A 23,631-nucleotide genomic window follows, 5' to 3' on the forward strand; every position below is an offset into this window, starting at 1 on the left:
AGGGTGCTGTATAAACAATTTATTCAAAAGCGTCCGCTTAGAATTGGGCTGTGATATTGGTTAGGTACGAATGATAAAAAATGTGAAACTGGGCGAAACACCCACACAAATATTAAAGAAGAAACGCGAGGAAAGAAAATGAAAAACTATTTAATCAAATAAGGCATAGCAAGCATAATTTTCCATGAAAATATTCACTAGTATCTATACCACTGACAGTATTTTGGAATTTAAAATACCACAAAAGATTAGTTCCTCAAAATCTAATTTCGAACTCTATATAAGTCAAAAATACTGCCCCAATAGTATTAGTAGTTAGACAGCATCATTTAATGGGGGATTTATAAGAATAAAAACAATTTTTAATACTTTTTTTTTTTAGAAATTCAGTTCTGCGATTTCCTGATTTTTTGTTTATCAAAAAACCGATCGAAAATAATAAACAGGAACGTCGGATATTCAACTAGGAAATGATGCAGTTTTGTGTGAAAAAAGCAAACATTTCATTTGTGGGTTTGTATTTTGATTTATGATCTGTCAGCTCTGTCACTTTCGCGTGTTATTTACGATCAACTGAACTAGGAACACCAGGAGAGATTTTTACGTGAAAATTGAATTTCGAAATTCGAAAATCTTTTTACCACAATTATCCATAAGTTGGTACAATTAATACATTACTTATTAATGACTATAAATAGCTGTGTTCTGGAAAGTATTTTCTTAAATACAAAGACGGTTTTAGCTCTGTTCTAAGGAAACCAAAAACAACATAAACACTGTATATTCGGTCAGGAGCTCCAAAAGTATCATTGCTTCCTTTCAGTTTTATATTTGTACAACATCCTTGTTTAGGTCCAATCAATTTATTAATCTCCACCATCTCCACACTATGAGCATGTAGTGCCCAGCAGACAAATGGGGTTCAAACACTTGGACAACGTCAAAAGGTTCAAGCTAAGGTGTGCTAAAGTGACTTACAGTAAGTTCAGACCACGGGCTGTAGAAGGCTTAACAACATTTTGGAGTTCATGGTGACTGTAACTACTCGAGATACCAATATCAACAATATATCAGAAATACTTTCAAACGAACAAATTCTAAAGCTGTTATCTTCATTGATTCGGTTTCAGTTCGCCTTGTATAGATATCCGCAATGCTTCGTCTCCAAATATTTCTCCTCTGATTGAAAAAAATTGTCGATTATTCAAGTAAGTACCTCGGAGAAAAGAATTCCATCTGCAAGGATTTATCACGGGATTACTGTATTGATATAAGAAATAAGACAGGGAATTCCGAGTGAATCAGTTGGGAGCAGTCCTTCGGTCGAATGGAATTATATATTAGTTTCCAGTTACATAGTACAAGTAAGATAAATTCTAGAATCCCTAAAGTATACGAAATTTGCAACAGTAACTTTTTATTTACAACGATTTTATGGAGATGTTCGGGAAATGCATGTACAAAATGGAAAGGAATAGTACGAGGCTCGTCCATAATTCTCCAACGAATTTCCATGGTAAAAAACAAGTTTATTGGCATCGAATAATACATGTTTGGAAAGCTTAGACTTTTATATATTTTTCGGCGTAATCACCGTTTAAATCAATGGATTTTTGCATGTGGTGTCCATCTTCATTATGCACGAGTCGTAGAAGTTTTCCACCGCGTCGAAAACATAAATTAAAACCTCTTCTATCAACTCTTGGCATATCCTTAGCATCTGGTATGAGATATCATCTAGCTGAGATGCTTCACCTTCACCATTCGATTTTTAGGTATCGCTTTTTCCTTCACTTTGTCCGAAATCGATGGCCAGAACGTTGTTGGACGTCTGTACATCCGTCTTTGAATTATCTGCAACATTCGCGTACATGTTGCACACTCATATAGTTTTCCCTCTACGACTCACACAGTTGAGACTGAATGTCTACAGGAGGAACGTTTTTTTCACGCAAAAAACGATCACAGTGCGTTATTCGCACCTGGCGTGGGAATCGAGAAGAAGCTGCAGCTTCCAAGGCTATCAAGAGTGTAATCAACGTCGTAGACAGCTTTTGGCTACGTGCTAGTCTGGCAAAATCTTACTTAACAGTGTTTCCAGTGTTTGTAGAAATTTGTTTTCTAAATATTAAACAATATAATATTTCAATGGAATTTTCTCTATGGTTTGAAATTGTGTCACTTTTGACTGAATTGAATTGTACAATTTACGAACTATAATTTCACGTCAGGCAAAAGTGTTTTTAATTTGAAAAATTACCAGCAATAGTCCAAAAGATCTGCAGTGTTCCCGAAAAAGTCAACTTGTAATATTTTGCAAATGGAAAATCTGCTCAGAACAAGGCTGGTTTCATCGGTCGGCAGAAGACTATTACGTATTATAGCTTGATATGTCGACGATAGATTTTGCAAAAAACCGACCGCATTTGAAAGAAAAATAAAATAATTTTCTAACAAGACAACGCACCTTCTCTTACATAGATAAATTCACGAATTGCACCTCTAATTTGTTCATCACCCACTGTATTCAGTAGATCTGGTCCCTGGTGACTTTTCCTGTCTCCTAACCTCAAAGTTTAACTTACAGGAGAAATATTTGCCACAAAAACTCGACCTAGTTAATCTTCTTTTTCTAAATTTCGTCTCAACGTAAACAAACAAAAAGCATTGAGCAATTAATTATTTAAATCGTCATATCATGACATCTTCCTTCAATTTCTGAAAACGATAACTTGATAATCGAAACGCGCGTTAGACAGCGTAGTTCTGAGTATTGGTGTAGTGGTAGTGTAAACAGTGTGTTCGGTTTCCACAAATTCCAGCTTAATAACAAACACTGTCAAATTTCTGACAGATGGTTAAAGATAGGAAGAGCCCAATTCATGTTTTTAGGTTATGTTAATTGACATTCGACTTACAAATATGAAAGAATTTGAGAATTATCCGTATTATTTTCAATATCATTAATTTATCATATCAAATAATTTTATAATGACATATTTTTTATATTAATGCATCTAAATGTCGAATTTTATATTTCTTTCAAAAATTATTGCGAAAAAACTGATTTTAAAACAGAAGAGACCTAGAATTAAGAACGTTTAGATTTATATTTTATGTTAACTCTATCTTAGTACCTAATAAATGATTTTTGACATTGTCTTGTGAATCAAAGGAAAAAATATTGTTTGCCAATAAAATTTCCACGCAATTAAGCACGTTTCTATCCCGAAAATCCCTTGAAACGATTAAGATATTGGAAAGCAGGTGATCTCATATATTTTTTTAGAAATTGCAATTTCAATATCAACAGTGATTAGACTGTTTCGCAAGTCTTGATGTCTATTCACGAAGTTCCCAGAGAATTGAACTCCGAAAGGAAAATTTAACGGAAACTGACGATCATTATCACGGAATCCGATAAAAGTACAATTCAGATACGAAACGTTTTTCCGATTAGCTGATCTAATTTTCTGGATGAGTTTTTAACAGTCGATAAGTTCAAACAATGACTTCTAAGCAAATTGGAATTCGGTTATTCTCAAAGAGGGCTCTAGATGGAAATTGTAGAATAATCTCTAAGTTTATTACTGCATTGGGTTTCTCGGAAAAGTGAATGGCCGGTGAAAATTTTTTCTTATATAGGCAATTAAGATCGGCCATATCTCAGTATCTCAGTAATATTTCGGTGAAAAAAACGAAAATGGCCCGAGAAAAACCTGAAAATTATTTTCAGGATTTCAGGTCCACCACTTAAAAGCCCCATTTGGAAATATGAATTGAATTTTATCGAAGATGACGAGTCTACAAAAGATCTGGAAAAGAAAACGTGACTTTTGGAAAAGGTTCCTGGATGGTTTGAGCTGGTATTTCAATGGGATCAAAAACCGAGTTGATTTTTATTGAAACTGACGGTCTATAGATTCAGATTCCGTACAGGATTTCGAAGTTGCCGCTATGGATTGGTCAGCGCTTAGCCACCAAATCGGACTTCACGAGATCGAGTAAAGAATAGGTTATGTAAAGGTCAAAAAGCTTCTTATCGGTTTTAATAGAGGACATGGTCACATATACGAATTGAACCTGCCTTACATCAACAACTCATTGCAATTATGTACCATCGTTTATTATTTCCAGCGGATTATCTGCGAAGTTTGTAAACTAAAAGTCAAAATATTGCTGCCCACATGTCCAGCATTCAAAACACCCCCAACATAATTTTTATTGCTTGGTTTTTTGCAAGCAAATATTCAAATTTTCATTTTATTTTTTCATATTACAGAAAATTATAATTTTATAAAAATAACTCACTGTTATAAGATAATTTCAAATTGACGAAATTTTCAATGCAGTATCCTTTATAGTCCAATTATTTAAGGTTGGGAAACCGAAATACTCAGCTATAAAGTCGTTTAATCTAAAACTCCTCTCAAAACTTACATTAATTCGATGTGAGCCACTTTAAAAATGGGGGGTCAAAAGTCAAAAAAATCGATTTTCCACATATTTCTTGCAAATAACTCGTTTTCTATTGGTTTTACGCTATTTTTATTTATTAACAATATTGTAGAACATTAAATTATCTACAACTTTTGTAGTGAAAAATTTTTTCATATGGAGGATCGTTTCTGAGATAGAGAGCATAGAAAGACAGGACCTTTGATCCAAAAAGAATTGGAAACAAATATCATTGAAGACGATAACAACCTTAGAATTTTAAAGCTGCAGGAAGACGATTTATTTGTTTTTTTTTTTTTAATTTTAACAATCACAAATGTACCGAACGACATTTTTCATTTTTTTCATTAATTACATTTTCATTTCTTTTCTATTATTTTTTATTTATTTAATAATAATTACTATGAATGAGATTTGAATTATAATATGATTAAATATAATGTAATTGTTGATAAAAAATGAAAATTATATATTTAGCGATAATTTATAAACTTTATAAGAGATTATTTTGATCGGGACTACCAGCTGATTTCAAACGGGATTCTAGCCGCCCTCTATCTCAGAAACGATTCACCGTATAAAGAAATTTTTTAAACAAAAGTTGTAGATAATTTGATGCTCTACAATATTGATAATGAGTAAAAATAGCGTAAAACCCATAGGAAACGAGTTATTTATAAAAAATGTGTAAAAAATCGATTTTTTTGACTTTTGACCCCCGATTTTTAAAGTCGCTCACATCGAATTACATGTGAGTTTTGAGAGGAGTTTTAGGATATCAAATGAACAAGTTTAAATATTCTTTGCTTGTACTAGATTATTTTCTACCACTAATAGTTCTCAAATCTAGTTATTTCTAGTATTAATTTCGTAGTTAGCTCGCACCCGAAAGTTTCATAGTGGCGCCAAACTTTTTATTCATCTAAATGAATTTTGTCTGGTTCACTTCACATCAATCATTATCCGTTCCGTCGTTTGCAGTAACCTAATTAAGAAACGCGTAAATCACACTCAGCCAAGAACTTTAATCCGCCGCGCCGGTATCTCTATTAATATTTTGAGCACACACTGTTCTCCGAATCTAGTTACCCGATCCACTCCCTAGAAATCGGATATTCGTCGTTTGTTTATCCAGACGAGCTAATCTTCTTTTAATTTGTGAGAATTTATAACTGGATTAGAGGAGTTTTGAACAAAAATTTTTGGTTGTTGAATTGAGGCGTACTACAGACGCCGCGTCGACGACGCGACGAAATTATACATTGGAATTCGAATTTTTGTTATAACTAACTAACTTTTCCTCATTAGAATATCTAATCTAGCTCACAGCTATAATTAATAACTGGATTCGGTAGTTTTGCCTATTTGAAATTCACTAATAATCATGTAGTTTGAGTATACAATTTACAAACGAGCTGGTGCATTGCCTTGATGAAACAACACTTTCTTCTTAGCCAAATGCGACTGTTTTTGCTTAATTTATTTGCTCAAACGTCGATGGTTTTTCCTTTTCCAAGATAGTTAATGGAAATTATCCCACGCGCTACCCAAAAAACCGATGACTGCAGATAGAACGGTCTTTGCCATCTTTGGATCCGGTTCATTGTTTTAATTGTTTTCTTTGAAACAAAAACTCGATGGATACACCTTCACGGCGCATTTCTGGGGTCGTCACCTCATTTGGTAACTTGGCGTCTTCAAACTTGGACCATATGCCGCAGAACAGCAACTACCGACATCTCTAGGTCAGGCCAATTACTTCTGGGACTATCCTCGTAAGAACTAATGTTGGGGAAGGGATGGTGTGACTAAAATTGTGAGTCTGTGGTTTGGCTTTGCATGGAAAAGATTTAGGAGAGGGTTGGTTTGAATTAGAACGTGCACTTGTTAATTTTCGTTAATTTTTGAAGCTCTTTTTGTAAATATTTTTCCAAAAAGTTTGTGCAAACATAATTGTGTAATTTTTCAAATACATATTTGGACTAATCATGGCTTTGCTTTGAATTCTTATCGTTCATCTTGAACGACGATCTACCGTCTAAAAGCAAATTCTTCCTCCTCTTGTATTTTGCCGTATTTCTGTCCCGAAATGTTGTTTTACTAAAAATTTTCGCTGGATTGGTTTTTCGAACCGACTGAATTTTGAATATTCGAGAACCAACAAAATATTTTCCAAAATAACTTATCATTCCACTACAGACTCCATAAAAGATTTTTTCATTGATTTAAGCAAGCTCGGGCTAGCTTCTGATCCAGGAATATTCCTCGGATGAGTCGATTTTTCTGAAGATTTAAGAAATTGAGGTTAAAATTCTTTCAAATATACAAAATAAGCGTTTAGTACAGAACCCGCTCTTTAATAATAAATAACCAGTCGCTTGTATACTAATATGAAACTTCATATAAAACCAAAACACTAAATATTCTATTTCATCTGATATTACAAATTAGCAGTGGTCGTGTGTCCACAATGTTGGCAAACTTCAACAATCTGTGACTTTATCCTGGTAACAAAACACTTTGCGGGAAACGGTCAAACTAATTTCTGTTTCCTAATGAAAACCTTCAAATTGAAAACGCGTTCTAGCGCCCATCTACAAAACTAATAAAATCGGATAATCCCGGATGTTTGTTAGTCTTCGTATAATTTGGAGTAGGACGAAATGCGAACTACAAGTTAACAATGGGTATTTTGATAAGCTTATGTTTGTAAATACATGAATTTTCTGTTAGCATGAATGAATTTGAAGTTCCGCTAATCTATACAAAATATTAGATAGATAAGAAAGGGTTTTTTCATCAAAGAAAATCCATCTTTAGTTTTTAGTTATCGAGACGCGTGTCATTGTGAGTATTGGTTTAGTAGTAGAGGATCTTATCAACTTAATTTCGAAATTGATTCGTAATTTCACCATTTCCATCTGTCATCTGTCATCTGTCATCTGCCAATTCAGTTTGTCATATAATAACACTCAATATTGACTTGAAGATAGGATCCAAACTACCAAGAAATTTTTCAACCTCTGCTGCTTTTCTAGACGTTGCCCAGGCCTTTGATAAACTTTAAATCTTTTAATATATCGAATATATAAAAGAAAGAGTATCATAGTGTGGTGGACTAGGCTCTATACTCTATTGCAATAGCAACCTTTGCTTGTGATATGACTGATTTCAAATCACAAAAAATCGTAGATTAACACCTAGACTAATAAATGGCGTATCAATTTGAACAAAAACAAATCCGCTCATGTTAATCCTATATCCTCTTACGCTCAAATTCTTTATACTAACAATGCAAATTATTTGAGAATACAACTTTGGGAATGTGCCAGTAAAAGTTATAATCGAAAGTAAAGTATTGAAAAACATCGTTAATGGACCTTGGTACTGCCGCAACAGTCCATAGAGGTCATAATGAAGAAACTGTTAATCAGACTATAGCCAAATTATCCAAGAGTAGCCATAAACAACGGATACTACAACATGGGAACGTCGAGGTTATCCACTTCTTCGACAATGTCAATTTAGTGAGAAAGCTTAATAGGATCAAACCGTTGGAGTTAGTTTAAGTCACGGTTTTAGTTAAAAGTAGAATAGTGTTGCTAGAATCACTAGACACCAAGAATTAACTCAGTTAAGTTAGGCTAAAACTACTCAAGGTGTTTTCATTTCAATCTTTCAATTTTTGTAGCTTTATTGCAGGTAATCTTCATTCTTCATATTCTTTCAAATTTTCAGTGCTTTCAGCTTCTATTATTTTGATCTATTCCCCCTTATTATTGATCTTGTGTCTAATGTCTCACTTGGACCTTCCACCACATTTTTCGTCGTTATTTTTATTTATCTTCCATTGGTCTCCAATTTTTTACTGTCTTCCGACTCTATACGTGTCTATACCGCTTCAGTTTCTGAGATATTAATATCTTCTGATCTGTCATTTAATATGACAGTACTTAGAGCTCAAAAAGAACACAGTAGACTCTACCATTTTTAAGTTGACAATTCTGTAGCTTCCAAACTATATCTATTACTCTTTGGCGGTCCCCCAAAACAACTCAATTATTAAATTATTAGTTTCTTATTATTTCTTGAAGGAATGATTTTTTTATGGTGAGTATTTCCTTTTGTGCTTTCTTCTTTTACTTTTCCTATTATCCTGATTGTCGTTTCTTTTAGGATTTTATTTCTTAACATTATGATTGCGCTTTTGTACTTGAGTCTCTTCCATTGTACCTTCGAGAGCTGTATCAAATACAGTTGTTGATAATGCATGGTTAGTTCTAACTTCCTCTTTTGATCTTTCCATTATTATATTGATTAATGTGATTGCTTGGTTTCCATCACCTTGTCTTTCATATTCCCTATCAGCTTTTTCATGTTTACACTAAGAAGGGTTTGTTAAAAATCAAAAAATAGTATGAGTAGCTCCATGTTATATTGCGTTTCCGCTGGATCTAGACTTTCCTAAAGTCTTGTCGATATTTTCGAAGCTTCTCTTTCACGTGCCCCACTGTTTTTGGTATTTGAAAGCGCAATTCCTATGTAGCTAATCACTGCATTGCAGGTTGTTTCTAAATATTGGAATCAGTTGCCCTGGCTCCCATATTTCTCCAATAAATTCATACATCTCCTTCAATACTTCATGTCCCCATTTTTAATAATTTTGGAGTTAGTTGTCCCGTCCCCCATTCCTCTGGCAATAACTATTGCTTCCATATTTCTTTATTAACTTCATAGATCTTTTCCAATAGTTCATTTACTCATTTTTATTAATATTTGAGTTAGTTGCATCATCCTTAATTCCTCTGGCATTCATTCTTGCTTCAATATCTACTTTTGTTTATATATTTCTCCAATGAGTTCCTGGATCTTTTCCCATAGTTCATCTCCCGATTTTTCATATAACTTTTCCGGATCTGGTACTTCGTTATTTTTTTTAACAATGAACCTAAACCTAAAAGTGCCAAAACCTCGATGGGGTGACCAATGAAAACTGTAGTTTGAAATTGTGATGTAACTTTGAAAGTTGTTTTATTAGGATATCTAAATAAAAGAGAAGTCGACGTCAATGAGTTATGGGTCAGCCTTTCAATTCTCTGTTGTATTTAGAATCGATATGTCGAAACCCAAGGTTATAAAATATGCATTGGGCAGGGGACGTGAAAGAAAAACAAACAGAATACAGCGAAGGCTTTTTCTTTTTCTATTCCGATACCCGAAGATTTTGTTTGATAATATTCATATAATGCCCTTTTCGATGCAGTTCCTTTTACGAAAAAAGTATCCATTCACATTTTTATTACAATTTTTCCATATTATTATATCAGATTCCCTTCTTGTGCGTTCATAGCACTTTCAAAAGGTTTTCCATCGTCTCCATTTTCATTATCGACTTTCTTTGTCCATTGTCTTACAGATGTTTTCACGCTTTGTGGTTTTTGTTCATAATTTGATGTGAAATATTTAAAGTTTACTTAATTTGAAGTCGTTTAAAATGCCAAAACGTTTGTTTGGAAAGCAACAATTCACATGGATTTATTTCTCTTTCTCAGCCTTGAAAGCCTGGTCCAGTTAAAGTGGGTCGTAAAATATATATATCAATTATTTTCAGGAAACTAGGCATTAGGTTAAGCATTTTAGTGTTAGTTTTAGTCTTAAATTGACGTTTTTTTAATGATTTCAGTTTTATTTACCATTTTTATGATAATTTTACTGAACTTTGAAGCGTAATTTACATAATTACCCTAGATAAATCATCTTTAATACCCATATGGAGCAAACTCTTTTCGCTATCTAATAAACATTATTTTATACGCATAAAAAATAAAGAAAGTAAGGAAAATTCCTATAAATATCATCCTTAAAGCTCTCCGATTTTTTCTGATTAACACAGATGATGCTGAACGTCTCAGATTTACTGTAACTCATGAAATCTGTGTTCTGATACGTGGCTGTAGTGACAAACTCATATTTTCGGAAAGAGTAATTAATTAGAAACTTGCTGGACTAATTGAAAAGTCAGTTTTACGTTGAACTGCAGTACAAAATGGAAAATATTGCAAAGAGTTATTTTGTATAGCATTCTTGAAAGATTTAAGGTTATAATTTCGTGCTATTTTTAGGAAACAACAGCTGGGAGTATGATGAACAAGTTATATATGTATCTCATTAAAAATATCATATTTTTTGTCGTGAATACATGTCCAACGTTCATAATATAAATTACCTCTATTATATCAAACTTACATGCAAAATGATTTATTTTTCTCAATTTCCCAAGCTTATCTTGTTCGCTTAGAAGTTTTTTTTTTTTAAAAGTCGTAGCCGTATTTTATTAAATTTAATTGGACTTTCAATTTCATTAAATCTGATGTTGCCAGGGAGGAAAAAAAGAGAGAAAAAGGGAAAAAATTCAGCCTCAGGATGCTATTTTTTTTGTATCAGTTAATTTTGAGTATTTTAGGGGCTGTTCACTTGAAACGCTGATATTATCTTTTCCTTTGTAAGCTTGTTTACTAAAGTACAATACAAATTTGAACTAAATTAGATAAACTCGATTAAAATTATATATATTTTATCACAGTAACGAAATTTATTGGAGAATTTATTTTTTTGTAACCTTACTACGTAGTTCATAATACAATAAAATCTAGAAACCGTTAAAAACAGAATTACTTCACGCAGAGCTGTTGAATCTGTTGGGGCTTCTAGTGGACAATTAAGTTCCTCCTGTTTTGCGCTGAGAACAGTTTCCAAAGTACTGAACTTCTCCATCTCCTCAACAGTTTATTAAACGTGAGGTGCGAATCTTCAAATCCCCAAAAACGGCTCAATATTTTACAATGCAAAAAATTGCACAATCACTTGCCAATTGAAAGCAAATCGATATCATCTTTTCCCGCATTTCGCAATAGTTTCGTTACTCATTTTATTTTATTTGTATCTTTATTTAGTTATTTTTATGTTTGTTTTCTAGTTTTTACAAGCTTTTGTCTACAAATTGTAACAATCGACAATAAAGCATTTCCATCTTGATTCTAATGCTATGAAAAAATGTCTATGGTACGAGTAGCTTGGATGAAATTTGATGAAATGATTGCTCAACAGTATTGGTTACGTTGCTCCATGCTCACTCGCCTGATCTGACTCTGCGTGAATTTTTCTTATTTCCGATATGACACTGATTCCACAACATTGAAGAAGTTAAACAAAACGTGGGAGTAGCTTTCAACTATTTCTACGGATGAAAAAAAAATGTTTTTTCGCCGAATCTATTGGCCAGAAACAATAATTCATTTGCATAATTGTAATTCAAAAGTTATTGCAAGAAAATTATCATGAAAAACGACGGATAAACATGCGGGCAGATGAACTTAACCTAAAATTTCATATCTGTCATTTTAAGCCAATCTGATGCCTGACAGGCTGTTATACCAACCTAAATTTTTCGAAAAATCTATCAATCACGTGTAAATTGACAGTTCTCACGAAATCACGTGACTTATACTTCAGCAGCAATATTCATATGAATCAAATCAGTATTTCTGTCAACGCTGATCGTTATGATCAATATTCCAAAGTTGGATCTTTCAAAAATTTGTAATTAAAAAGTGAATTTAACTCTTTTGATTGTTGGTATTTCATTTATATGTTTGACATCAACGTAATTGGCAAAAATCTTTTGATAAAAATATTGATATACTGGGTGAATAAGTTACAGACTCCAGAATGAATATAAACTATGCTGGGTTATTACTGAAGAGCTGATTTTTTGCAATTTTCAATTTTCAAACTCGTCCTATATTTAACCAAGAAAATACTGTGTCCACCAAATTTAGTTTTCGTGTAAACCAGTCTTCAATTCATCCTCTCTCCAGGCAGGACCTCGCTCCTAGCGACTTTTATTTCTCCTTAAACCAAAAATCATCATAAGATACAGACGAGTACGCTAAAAATGATTTATAAATATTTCTCTTGAACCAAAAGCAACAAATTTAGAACCTGTCAAATATTTTCGTGAGAATAATTGATTCCATATCACAATTCACCCCAACCGATATGAATAATAGACATTTTTAAGGGTTAGTTAGGGTTATTAAATCCTCAATATTCAATACAATCAAATAATATTAATGACGAACCTTTTTTGTTCAATGAACAACCCTGTAATTATATGAGATGGAGTAGCATTAAATTAATCATTCTAATATCGTCGATGAAAACATTAAGTTGATATATGATATCTACGTAATATTTCACTCACGTCTTCGAAGTGTTTTTTTTTAGATAACAAATGCTCGGAAGAATTCTTCATTCTACTTCAACGAAAGTTAAATCCTTCAGGATTACTTAAACACACTTTAGCGCTTTGAAATAGATCTCGCAGTAAACCAGGTTATGAAGACACGTGTCTAGTTTAAAAACAATCTTGTATGGACTTTATACAGCAAGTGCCTATCTATCATAAAAAATTATAGAATAATTTCAGCTGAATTAACGATATTATCCCCTGAAGTTAAGTAAAAACCAAACTAGTTATTTCGTATTGTGCATGGGAGGGTTTTGTTTTAAAATCGCAGTCCGCCAAGTCAAATAGATAATAGTCACATGGTGATAAATCGGAACTATGAAGAGGGTGTTTCCCGAACTAATTCGTTCATCGTTTCAATCACGTTTCAAGTCGAGCTGTATAAAAAATGATACCTGATACCTTTAATAATTACACAGATTGTTCTTTTCGATTGTTGTTTTAGCAGAGCTTCGCAATATCATCTGGTACTGATCCTTTTCTTCGCTAGGATCGTTAAGAACCTCCGACCTCCATATTTCTCAATTTAACGATCGGATAAACCCAAAGTTTTGAACTTTTGTCAAAGATAGAATGTGATATAATAATTTTATGAACTTGTTATAACTATTACCTTTCCTACCGTGTATAAGAACCTTTTAAATTAATTTTTTTCCACATCAACGTTCAGATACTTTCAACATATATACAAACGAAAATAAAAACGAGAAGGAAAGCATTTAATGGAATCTTTGGATCCAATTTTGACTTCGACAGTTGTTAACGACCGAAGACAATAAAATAATTTAATAATTTTGCCCCTGTACCTTTATGAAGACCTTTAGTGTTAACGATTTCCATGCGGATAAATCAAATGAATCGGAAGTACGTTATTTTATAAATATTTTATCTATGAAAAACTACTCCGAAAGGAAAATATGATTTGCTTGAGGAAACGAGAATTGTCACACTCTTGTCGAAGCGAAAATCTAAATTGAACTGAACAAAAAAGAATGTTGACCTATTTTCCGTGAATACCTCGAATATTTTTCTAGACGCCTTATTTCCAAAGCATTAGAGATTGATATCGTCGTAGAAGAAGAGAAATATTTCGAAAAGGAGAGATGCGTGATGGAGTAGTATTGAAACGAATACAGTTTTCGAAAAGCGTGTGAAACAACTGTTCGAAGAAAGTTTATTTACACGTGCTTCGGTGTTTATCTTTGAGGAATGAATGTTCCGACGCCGAATATTCGTTTTCAAAAAGTAAACACATATACGACTTTCTCAAGAAATCAAAATTATGGGATTACTTCGTAATGCTACACGGGGGGGTACCATACTCCCCTCATAATCCATTTTTCCAGAGTACCGAGCCCAAATCTGGTCGAGCCATTTGTTATAAATAATTTAATTGGTCATAAAGCTATAAGTCTTAAACAAAAAGACATATGAAAAAGAGTTTCAAATAAAAGAGATCTACAAAAAAGGTTTCTGAATTTTTTCTCAAAAAATCAATATTTAAAAAGTTATTATTAAAAAATTAACGCTTTTTCTCACTTTATCGGTGATTACTTGGTTCCTACATGACGTAGAAAGATTTGAAGCAGCTCATTTTAAAGGTTAAAGTTTAAGTTTCTACATGAGATGTGGTAGACCTTTCAAATATCATCTGTTCAAAAGTTACGGAAGTTTTAGTGTACAAATACATTATTATATTTGTTATTACACGTACATTTAAGTAATAATTGGATATTTCAACATTTTGCCCAGTATGGAAGTCATTATTTTTCGAAAATTAAACTCCCAAGAATACATCAAACAGTTAAAAGTATTAAATTTATTGCTTGTTTTATAAATTAGAAAATAGATATTTGTGAGTTGCAATAAAACAATGAAATGATAAATATATTTTAATATCAAAATATTTTTTAAACCATAAGTAATTAACTTCAATTAAGTTATTGTAAAGAACTAATCGCGGGCGGGCACTTTGACCTCTGCTGGCGCTGTTTAAAATTTGCGTCACTTTACAACTAAGGATCGAAAATATAATTGGAAGTGACCAAATTCTCGCATTGATTAGCACTTTAAGGTATTATAAAGTTTTTCTTTAATTTATACACCCTTAAAAGACTTATGAACAAATTACGGTGGTTTTTGTTGCTTAAATCTTTCTACGTCATGTAGGAACCAAGTAATGACCGATAAGGTTAAGAAAAACGTCAATTTTTCATTATATTGACGATAACTTTTCAAATATTGATTGTTTGCAAAAAACTGCGAGAATCTTTTTTGTAGATCTTTTAATACTAAATCCTTTTTATTTGAAACTTTTTTTCATAACTCCTTTCGTTGAAGAGTTATAGTTTCATAAACAATTAATTTATTTATAACAAATTACTCCACTAGATTTGGGCTCGGGACCGTCGAAAAATCGATTCCACGCATCAAAAAAAAACAGGAAAACGAAAAGGGTACCACCCCATAACTGCAGTACTATAAACCAACAACTTCCAGGTATATCACTGTAAGTACTGCGTTTGTTTCGAATCTTTTAGATCTGAACATTGCTCGGATCCTTGTAATTTGATATTCTATCATTATCTGTCTAATATATTCAGTTGAACTCTCTTGATCTCATATTTTGTAGGTCAGATCGTAATTTATTAGAAGTTTGTACAGCGTCGACTGTTGGTCTTCAATGATAACTGTTCTATCAGTCTGTTCCAAGCACATACTTCTACAGTTTGTGGAATTTGATCTTTCCATCAATTTTCTTTCCTTCTGGTAATCTCTCTTGGTTTCCACTCGCTACTATCATTTATATTCTATGAATTAAAAACATCTCAAATAGACTAAAATTATTCTCTGGACGATTTGATAGCAGACGGAACGGTCTTTGCCTTCTTTGGAACGGGCTCTCCATTTTCAATCCATTGGTTTGATTGTTCTTCTGTTTCGGGTTGTAAAAGGATAGACCCACGTTTCATCCGTGGTTAGGTTGCCAAACACTCGATGGAAACATCTTCACGACGCTGGTTTTGTTCCTTTGTGAACAAACGTGGTACCCAACTTTTAGTCGACGATCATCCAGTGGATTTTCCTCAACATTTCTGGAGTCATAACCTCATCTGGTCGACAACTACGTTGCTGATCTTCGTAGGTCGTACTACGTCTAAACTCTTCTATCCAATATTATACTGTTAATAACGAAGAAAAAGTCTTCCTCAAAGTAGAAATAGAAAAAGAAAACGTTAACTATTGATGGCTGTCAATTAAATACTAAACAACGTGGCGTCTTCAAACTTGTAGCATATACTGTGTAGATTATCTACTTTTTGAGCAACTACCGCCATCTCTAGGTCAGACCAGGTACTACTGGGACCATCGTCGTAACTAGGACTAAACTACAATCATAAACACCGAAGATAATTCAAAGACAAATTTGATGATAGAGTGTATTATTTGGACTTTTGATGAATGGGTTATGGAATTGACAAAAACTTTTGACTTTTTTATATGTTGTAATCGAAAAAAAAGCTTTTAAGCAAATAAAAATCTTGATCTATTTCGATATTTATCAAGTCTTATCAATTGAGTGCGAATAAAAAAAATTCACACTAAATATAATCGTGTACAAAACACGATTTTCCCCTTGGCATTCTCTTTGGGATCCAATTGTGTCTGCGGTTAAGAATTTCGTGTCTTTCTCCAGATAAGCTGATTAGAATCTTTAGTCCAGCTTAAGGGTAGCTTCTAGTCATTTGTGTCGGTTTCTTTCACATAATTGTTGTAATTTTCAACTTGAGGATTTTTAAAGTATCAGAACGAGTTGAGCCGGTTTCGGACTTTTTATATAGGTTATATATATAATAGTTTTAAATATTACTAAACATAGAAGCAACTAGAACTAGTGCGGTCGGTAAGTTCTTGGTCTCATTCGCAAATCTGATCTGATCGATTCTATCATAATAGAGCTCGAACGACCACTTAGTCAAGTTGTTTAAAAATGTCGCAAATTGACTAGAGAACGATTATCACCAACAAAAATTAAATACAGAATGGAGACTGTTTATGATGAAGTGTATCCATCATTTCCAACAATTGAAAACTAGTCTTGGTTGTTTCCATACTCCATTATTAACAATCCAAGTTATGCAAGTGATTTTATTGAGTATTCGATCACTTAAAATATCGAGTTATTGAAAAAGTGAATGATATTCACATATACTATTCACCACTACCACTACACTAACACTAATTTACATTATCTGAGCGTTTTGATAAACCGTCGTCTCTGAAGACGATAAATTCGTTACCGAAACCGGCGATTTGAGTAATGGAAAACGATAGACGTAAAAAACAATTATTATGAATCCGTTTATTCCAAGGGAAGTTCGTAGAGTGAATTTTCATCGCGAAAATGTTGTTTTTTTTTTTGGGGAACGAAAAAAACTTTTTCGTTCATCTCGGGTTTTCGATTCCTCATTTCAATTTCAACTTCATCTTTGCAATCAAATTACCTAAACTAAAATCTTCCTAATGGAAATTACCCAAGTAGAAACTCTCGGGGTACGGCAAAGAAAACAACTTTTCATTCTTTCTATAATACTTTTCCGCGATATTTCTGTATTTTTCGCTTCTTTACTTTTCATATCGAAATATTTTTTGATTCATTCATTTTCACGCGGCTGTGCCGAATGGTTCCAATAAATGAAATTTATACTGAAAATTGATTTTTATAAAATATTCAATATCTGTCGAGTTGATGAGCACAAAACCTAACAAAACATCACCTAACCTAACTAAACTAAGCGTCGAAAATGGCTGAAATTTTAGTAAGAATCATGCACAACTTACAGGGTGTTTCGGGACTTGATGCAAAAAATTCGGGAGTCGATGACGTGGAAATAATGCTATGACATGTAAAAAAATTTTGTCCTTTGGCTAACCACAATTTTCGTTAACAATTAAATCAATTCTCTAATTAACTATATAAACATTACATCAAAAATTCACATATTGAGGTTATAAAAGAAATATACAGAGTGGCGTCGTTAAAACAAATGTATCACACAGCTACAAGTCAACATGTACATGTCAGATCATGTTTTTGCGTACAATTTATGTTAATAATTTCGGAAATTATTCCAGGTTTCCTGCGAACACGTTTCATAGACTCATCATTGCTAGCCGAGGACAAAAATTGGGACTCCTCCGGCGGAAATTTAGGACTCAAAGATATTGCAGCGGCTTTGAAGTGGATTAAAGTGAATATAGCAGCATTTGGTGGCGATCCGAACAGAGTTACCCTCGTAGGTCACGATACTGGTGCAGCACTTGCTAATCTACTCTTGATATCGCCTTCTGCAAAAGGTAGTGTACGAATATCTAAATAATAGCTGTTCATATTGTTTTTTAATACTTCAGATATCATCTTCAGTATCAGCATCAAAATCAGCTTAAAATAACAGGGGAAAATTTGACGTTTCCATCTATTTATCTTTATCAAAATATTTCTTAATTTTATCATCCTATTTTTGACTGATTTTCATAATAGAGGAACCTAAACGTCAATAGTATTCTCCATCTATCTCTGTCCTCTCAGTAATCGTCCTCTTAAACGTTTTCTTCCATCCATAGAATTCCAGTCGGTACATCTCTTTATCCATCTGGTATTTTTTGATCTTCTTACGTACTCCCATCATAAAAATCGCTCTTCCCTAATGTATTCAACACCACTTAATCTAAATTTTAATTTCCAGTTTATTTCTTCTTCGCATTCCTCACAATACAACCCAGATCTTCTTCGTTCTGAACAGATTAGGTAATGTGGCTCTGAAAGGTTCCATATCTTACCATATTTAATCACTTGGCATCGTATCATAAGCCTTTTTTAGATCGATAAATGCTAGATGTACGTTTTTGTTTACGACCTTTTCTTCCTAGGAGACATTAAATTGTATAGACGCGATTGATCTTCAACCTTCTTATTTTGATTTGATTGTCATCTGGATCGACGTTATTTACATTTCCAATTTCTATAAACCTCTGTGGCACCCTGTACATTAATTTGTTTTCCTTGTATAAGTTCACAAATGCATTTAGCAAACTAATCACCGGCTAAATCCAGACTATCCAGACGGAAGTCTGCGGGTATGGAAGTCAAACCGTCAAACATAAATCTTAATGTTTGTTTCTAGGACTTTTTAGGAGAGTGCTGCTTTTGAGCGGGACTGCGCTTAGTCCGTGGGCAACGATACGTAACGCTAACAGTTTGAGAACAAGCGTCGGACAACAAACTGGCTGTTTACCCATGGAGACCGGTTCACAACAGCGTGAAGAAGAATCTGATATTGCCGGATGCCTAAGGTCGAGGTAGGTCAATCATAATTCATAGAAATGAATAAATTACTTTTATTAACCCTCAAAATAATCGCCATAGTACACAACACATTTCAGATAAACTTCACAAAGCTTCTGAAAACTTTCACAAGATACCTCATTAGGAATCGATAGCAAATGGGATGTTGCACGTCCTGAAAACTTGTTCCATGTGGAGAATAGTTTCGCAATTCGCTGAATCAATGATTGGCGCACATGGATTGCGTACCGAATATTCGCGCTATCTTGCAGGAGCATCCTCTGCTTAGTCCTGCTCGACTATTACCGGAAACCACGGAAGTAGACAAAGGAGTTGACCTTATGAACGGTACATCGTTATCTAAAAAGACGTCTTGAACGCCGTGCTATCGATCACCACTTGGAATCCTAATCAAGCTAGTATCACCAGATCTCATCCCTTGCGATCGCTAATGACATCTCCAGCGGTTTCCATACCCTTCCTTTTGTTTGCTTTGAATCAGAATCAGTCTGTAAAAGTTCGTGGTCGCTCAATTATATCTGGTATTTTACTTGACCCGACCGTGGCTCATCCCATGTAGTTTCCTTACTGTAGCTAAAACGTTATTTCCATCTGTATCTAAAAGTACATTCGGCATGTGAGGTAAAATTTTTCGAAGGGGATATAGAAAAGATGGCAAATGCCATAACTTCTACGGTGGTCAACACCACAACGTCCATGGTGGTAAACACAACTTCAGGTACTGATATCCTAAAAGCATCATGTTTATAACCAAGGTACTATATTCTATTTGAAAATTTATTCGTATATAGATTGACAGCGTAGAAATTGGAACCCTTGACCAGGCTTTCAACAATCTTTATTATATCTTGATGTTTCTTTATTGTTTATTATTCTCTATACCTATTTTTTCCTGAAAATCTATCAGTATTTTCGAATTTGCTTGTTCATTTTCAAATAAATGCTACAACCAAATGTTGCATATTGTTTCCTTGGAAATAATACCACCAGGAAGAAGCGGAAAGTTAGAGACGGTTTCTCTAGTCCGCATGGCTACAGCTCGTCGGCTACAACCGATTAAATATTTTCTAATACCTCAAAATTACCTCCTTTCAGATAATTTTTTGATTCAAGGAAAAGGAAAAAGTTAATATGATTTATCTTCAAATTCAGCCGTTTCTAGATCATTCTGATGTTGAGTAGATGATTTCAAATTCTCGAATTGTAAGGATACTTGCAGCTGAAAGATTTCCACTGATCAGTTCATCTTCCAATAACTCTCAACCTTCTGAAAATACCTTAAACCACAAAAACACCCGTGGTCTTGATAAAATTATTTCTCTTCAGTCCCACAGAAGTTTTATTGAGGTCCATGTCGTACTATGCTTAAGTATTTCTTCAAGTTCTATTTGACTGTAAACATACGCCTGTTTTTCACTTAATTTTGTCTTTTCTTCATTTCCATCACTTATTCTACCAAAGGTTTCAATTCGGTGTTCTATTTTTAATTTATGCCTGCTCTACCACGAGCTGGTACTGTTTTCCTTCTACTTTAAATATATTTCACAATTTGGCATCAATGTATTTTTTGTCGACTGATCGCAAGCGTCATCGAAACGATTAGACAGTCACCTGTAGCTTGCGTTCAGATTTTCCCATGGCCAGTTACTCCAGCTCGTGATTCCTTAAGAATATTCAGACATCTCATTATCTGGTGGCTGTGAATTGTATCATTTAGATCCAAAGGTTGAAACACCAGTAAGATGTCAAGGCCACTAATTGGAGGTACTACTAAGACACGTGACGTGCCGAGTTCTGTCTAGTTGTACCATAGTTTTTAATTTATATCACTAGATGGCTTCATACGTGAGAAGGGAATTGACAGTGGTGGATTTTCGGTGATAGCAGAAGACTGTTTCTTTTTCTCTTTTATTGAATATTGGCTTATCGTTTTCCGTAGATTTTGATCTTTGATTCCGTTTTTCGAAAGTGTTTTAATGGAAACAAAAATTACATACTTTGAAATTGACACAATTGGATTAATTTACAATTTAAAATAATAAGTGAATGAATACCTCGTATATAGATAGAAACCTTATATTTACGTACAAGTAGGATAATCCTATTAAGCTAAGTTTCATGGTTGTGCTATTGTTTCATTCTCAAGCTATTAGTTAAGGAATTATCCCTATGCTAAGTCGGATGCTCTAGGCAACCCTTTTGTTAATATAATACCTGAATTGGGGAAAATGATCTAGGTCGTGACAGTACTAAGCTGCATTTTCTATCTTTATTTCTCGAACAACCCCATCGTTTTTAAGTTTAATTTATTAACATCGCGATTAAAATATACGAGAAGTGATAAAAATTTACGGAAAATTGAATTTTATAACATCATCACCCTTCATATTGATTCCTATAACGAATCTTGGTGTGTGAGTTGAAACTCCATCTTTATAAGAAGATCCACCAATGGATTAACGAAAAAATTTTCGTGAGAGAAAACTTGATATTGTTGCGAACGACAATAATGTTTCAATAAAGGGACTCGCTTGATTTTGAATGGATTTGTAAATAAACAGCGTTTCGGCAGATATTAGTCCACAGGAATTTGAAAAAACAATCTACGTAATAAGGAAGTTACATTACATTTCTCAAAGAAATTTTTTTTCTTTACGTGATTCCACTTTTTTGGGAACTCTACACTATAACCAGTTCCATTCTTTTGCTAAATGAAACACCACGTTGCCTCAACCTGTAGTTGAGATCTTAAGGTCAGAAATATGATTCCAATAAGATGGAACCACGACCTACATGTGTCGGAATGAAATTCCTTGGAAAAATGTTTTCTCATTAAGGAATTTCACTTTTTAAGGATCTTTATTGGAATCCATAATTTCCAGATCTAGTTTGTTGTACACGTTTTCTCAATTTGAACAAAAATAATACAGTTTCGACGTTATTGTATCTCATGAGGGGGTATAACAAACTCTCCTTCGATTGAAGACCCGAACTGAAGACAACGTCAAATAACGCAGCTATATAAATTAAAATTGAATATTTCGAAAAGACAAACTTGTGTTTTCCACTCTGATAAGACGTAATACCGTCGAAACTAGTCTGTGGTTACAAACATCAAATGATGTTTAGAGTATATTTATTTTTATAGGCCACTACAAGCTCTATTGGAAGTCCAATTAGAGAAAGTCCGTTTCATGCCGCGCATAGCTCCGTCACTTCCAATTGAATCCGATGCTACCGATCCAGCTTACGCGATGGAACATGCTAGTGAAAATTTCATAACGTGCGAGGTTATGTTAGGTACAACAACGACTGAAAGTTATAGTGATTTCAGTGCAAACGATATACAATACGGTTTCGAAGAAGACCAAAGAAACAGAGTGTTGCGGACTTATATAAGAAACGCTTACGTTTACCATCTGAACGAAATATTTTCGGCTGTGAAAAACGAATATACCGATTGGGATAAACCGATACAACATCCAATTAATATTCGAGATTCGACGATGGAAGCGTTAAGTGATGGACACACGGTCTCGCCTCTTGTGCGGGTGGCGTATCTTCACGCGAGACGTGGTGCTAGAACGTACTTCTTCCATTTCGGATATCAGACCAAAGACAGCGATTATCCTCAGGTAAATACTTTTTTCATAAAGTCGCTCTACCGCTTCCCTCAATCATTCCTGCTCATTTTTTGATTCATACCATATTCTTCCATTTCCTTTTCGTTCTTCCTTCGCTCAACTAGGATCTTTGCACCTCTCCTTTCTGACGATATGCACCATCCAAGGCCAAAATATTATTTATCGTTGAGCTCACGTTTCATAGATCTGTATAAAAAAACATGTGCTTATATAAAAATTCACTCACGCCTAAATAATTGAGACATTGAGCTGAAATTTTATAGAGGTATTTTGGAGGATTTTGTGTATATAGAAAAAAAATTCAGGACGTTGATAGATCTCGTAGTATTGGAAATACGGGGCAACAAATTTGTTCAAACATTGATGAAAAACATTTGTATGTTTGGAAATTAACTAACGCCTAAATAATTGAGACATTGAGCTGAAATTTCATAGAGGTATTTTGGAGGATTTTGTGTATATAGAAAAAATTAAAGACGTTGATAGATCTCGTAGTATTGGAAATACGGGGCAACAAATTTGTTCAAACATTGATGAAAAACATTTGTATGTTTGGAAATTCACTCACGCCTAAATAATTGAGACATTGAGCTGAAATTTCATAGAGGTATTTTGGAGGATTTTGTGTATATAGAAAAAAAATTCAGGACGTTGATAGATCTCGTAGTATTGGAAATACGGGGCATCAAATTTGTTCAAACATTGATGAAAAACATTTGTATGTTTAGAAATTAACTAACGCCAAAATAATTGAGACATTGAGCTGAAATTTTATAGAGGTATTTTGGAGGATTTTGTGTATATAGAAAAAAAATTCAGGACGTTGATAGATCTCGTAGTATTGGAAATACGGG

General features: G+C 33.7%; 1 protein-coding gene across 3 annotated transcripts in view; it reads left to right on the plus strand.

Moving 5' to 3' along the window:
• Positions 1-23,631, plus strand: part of LOC130897737 (neuroligin-4, X-linked-like) — a 245,898-nt gene that overhangs the window by 186,390 nt on the left and 35,877 nt on the right. For all 3 annotated transcript variants that reach the window (XM_057806607.1, XM_057806609.1, XM_057806608.1), the window contains 3 exons: positions 17,903-18,124; positions 18,952-19,126; positions 22,282-22,768. In XM_057806607.1, the coding sequence (XP_057662590.1) occupies positions 17,903-18,124; positions 18,952-19,126; positions 22,282-22,768 (884 nt within the window). The remainder of the gene's footprint in view (positions 1-17,902; positions 18,125-18,951; positions 19,127-22,281; positions 22,769-23,631) is intronic.

Source organism: Diorhabda carinulata, chromosome 9 (genome assembly GCF_026250575.1).
Source record: "Diorhabda carinulata isolate Delta chromosome 9, icDioCari1.1, whole genome shotgun sequence".
Taxonomy (NCBI): domain Eukaryota; kingdom Metazoa; phylum Arthropoda; class Insecta; order Coleoptera; family Chrysomelidae; genus Diorhabda; species Diorhabda carinulata.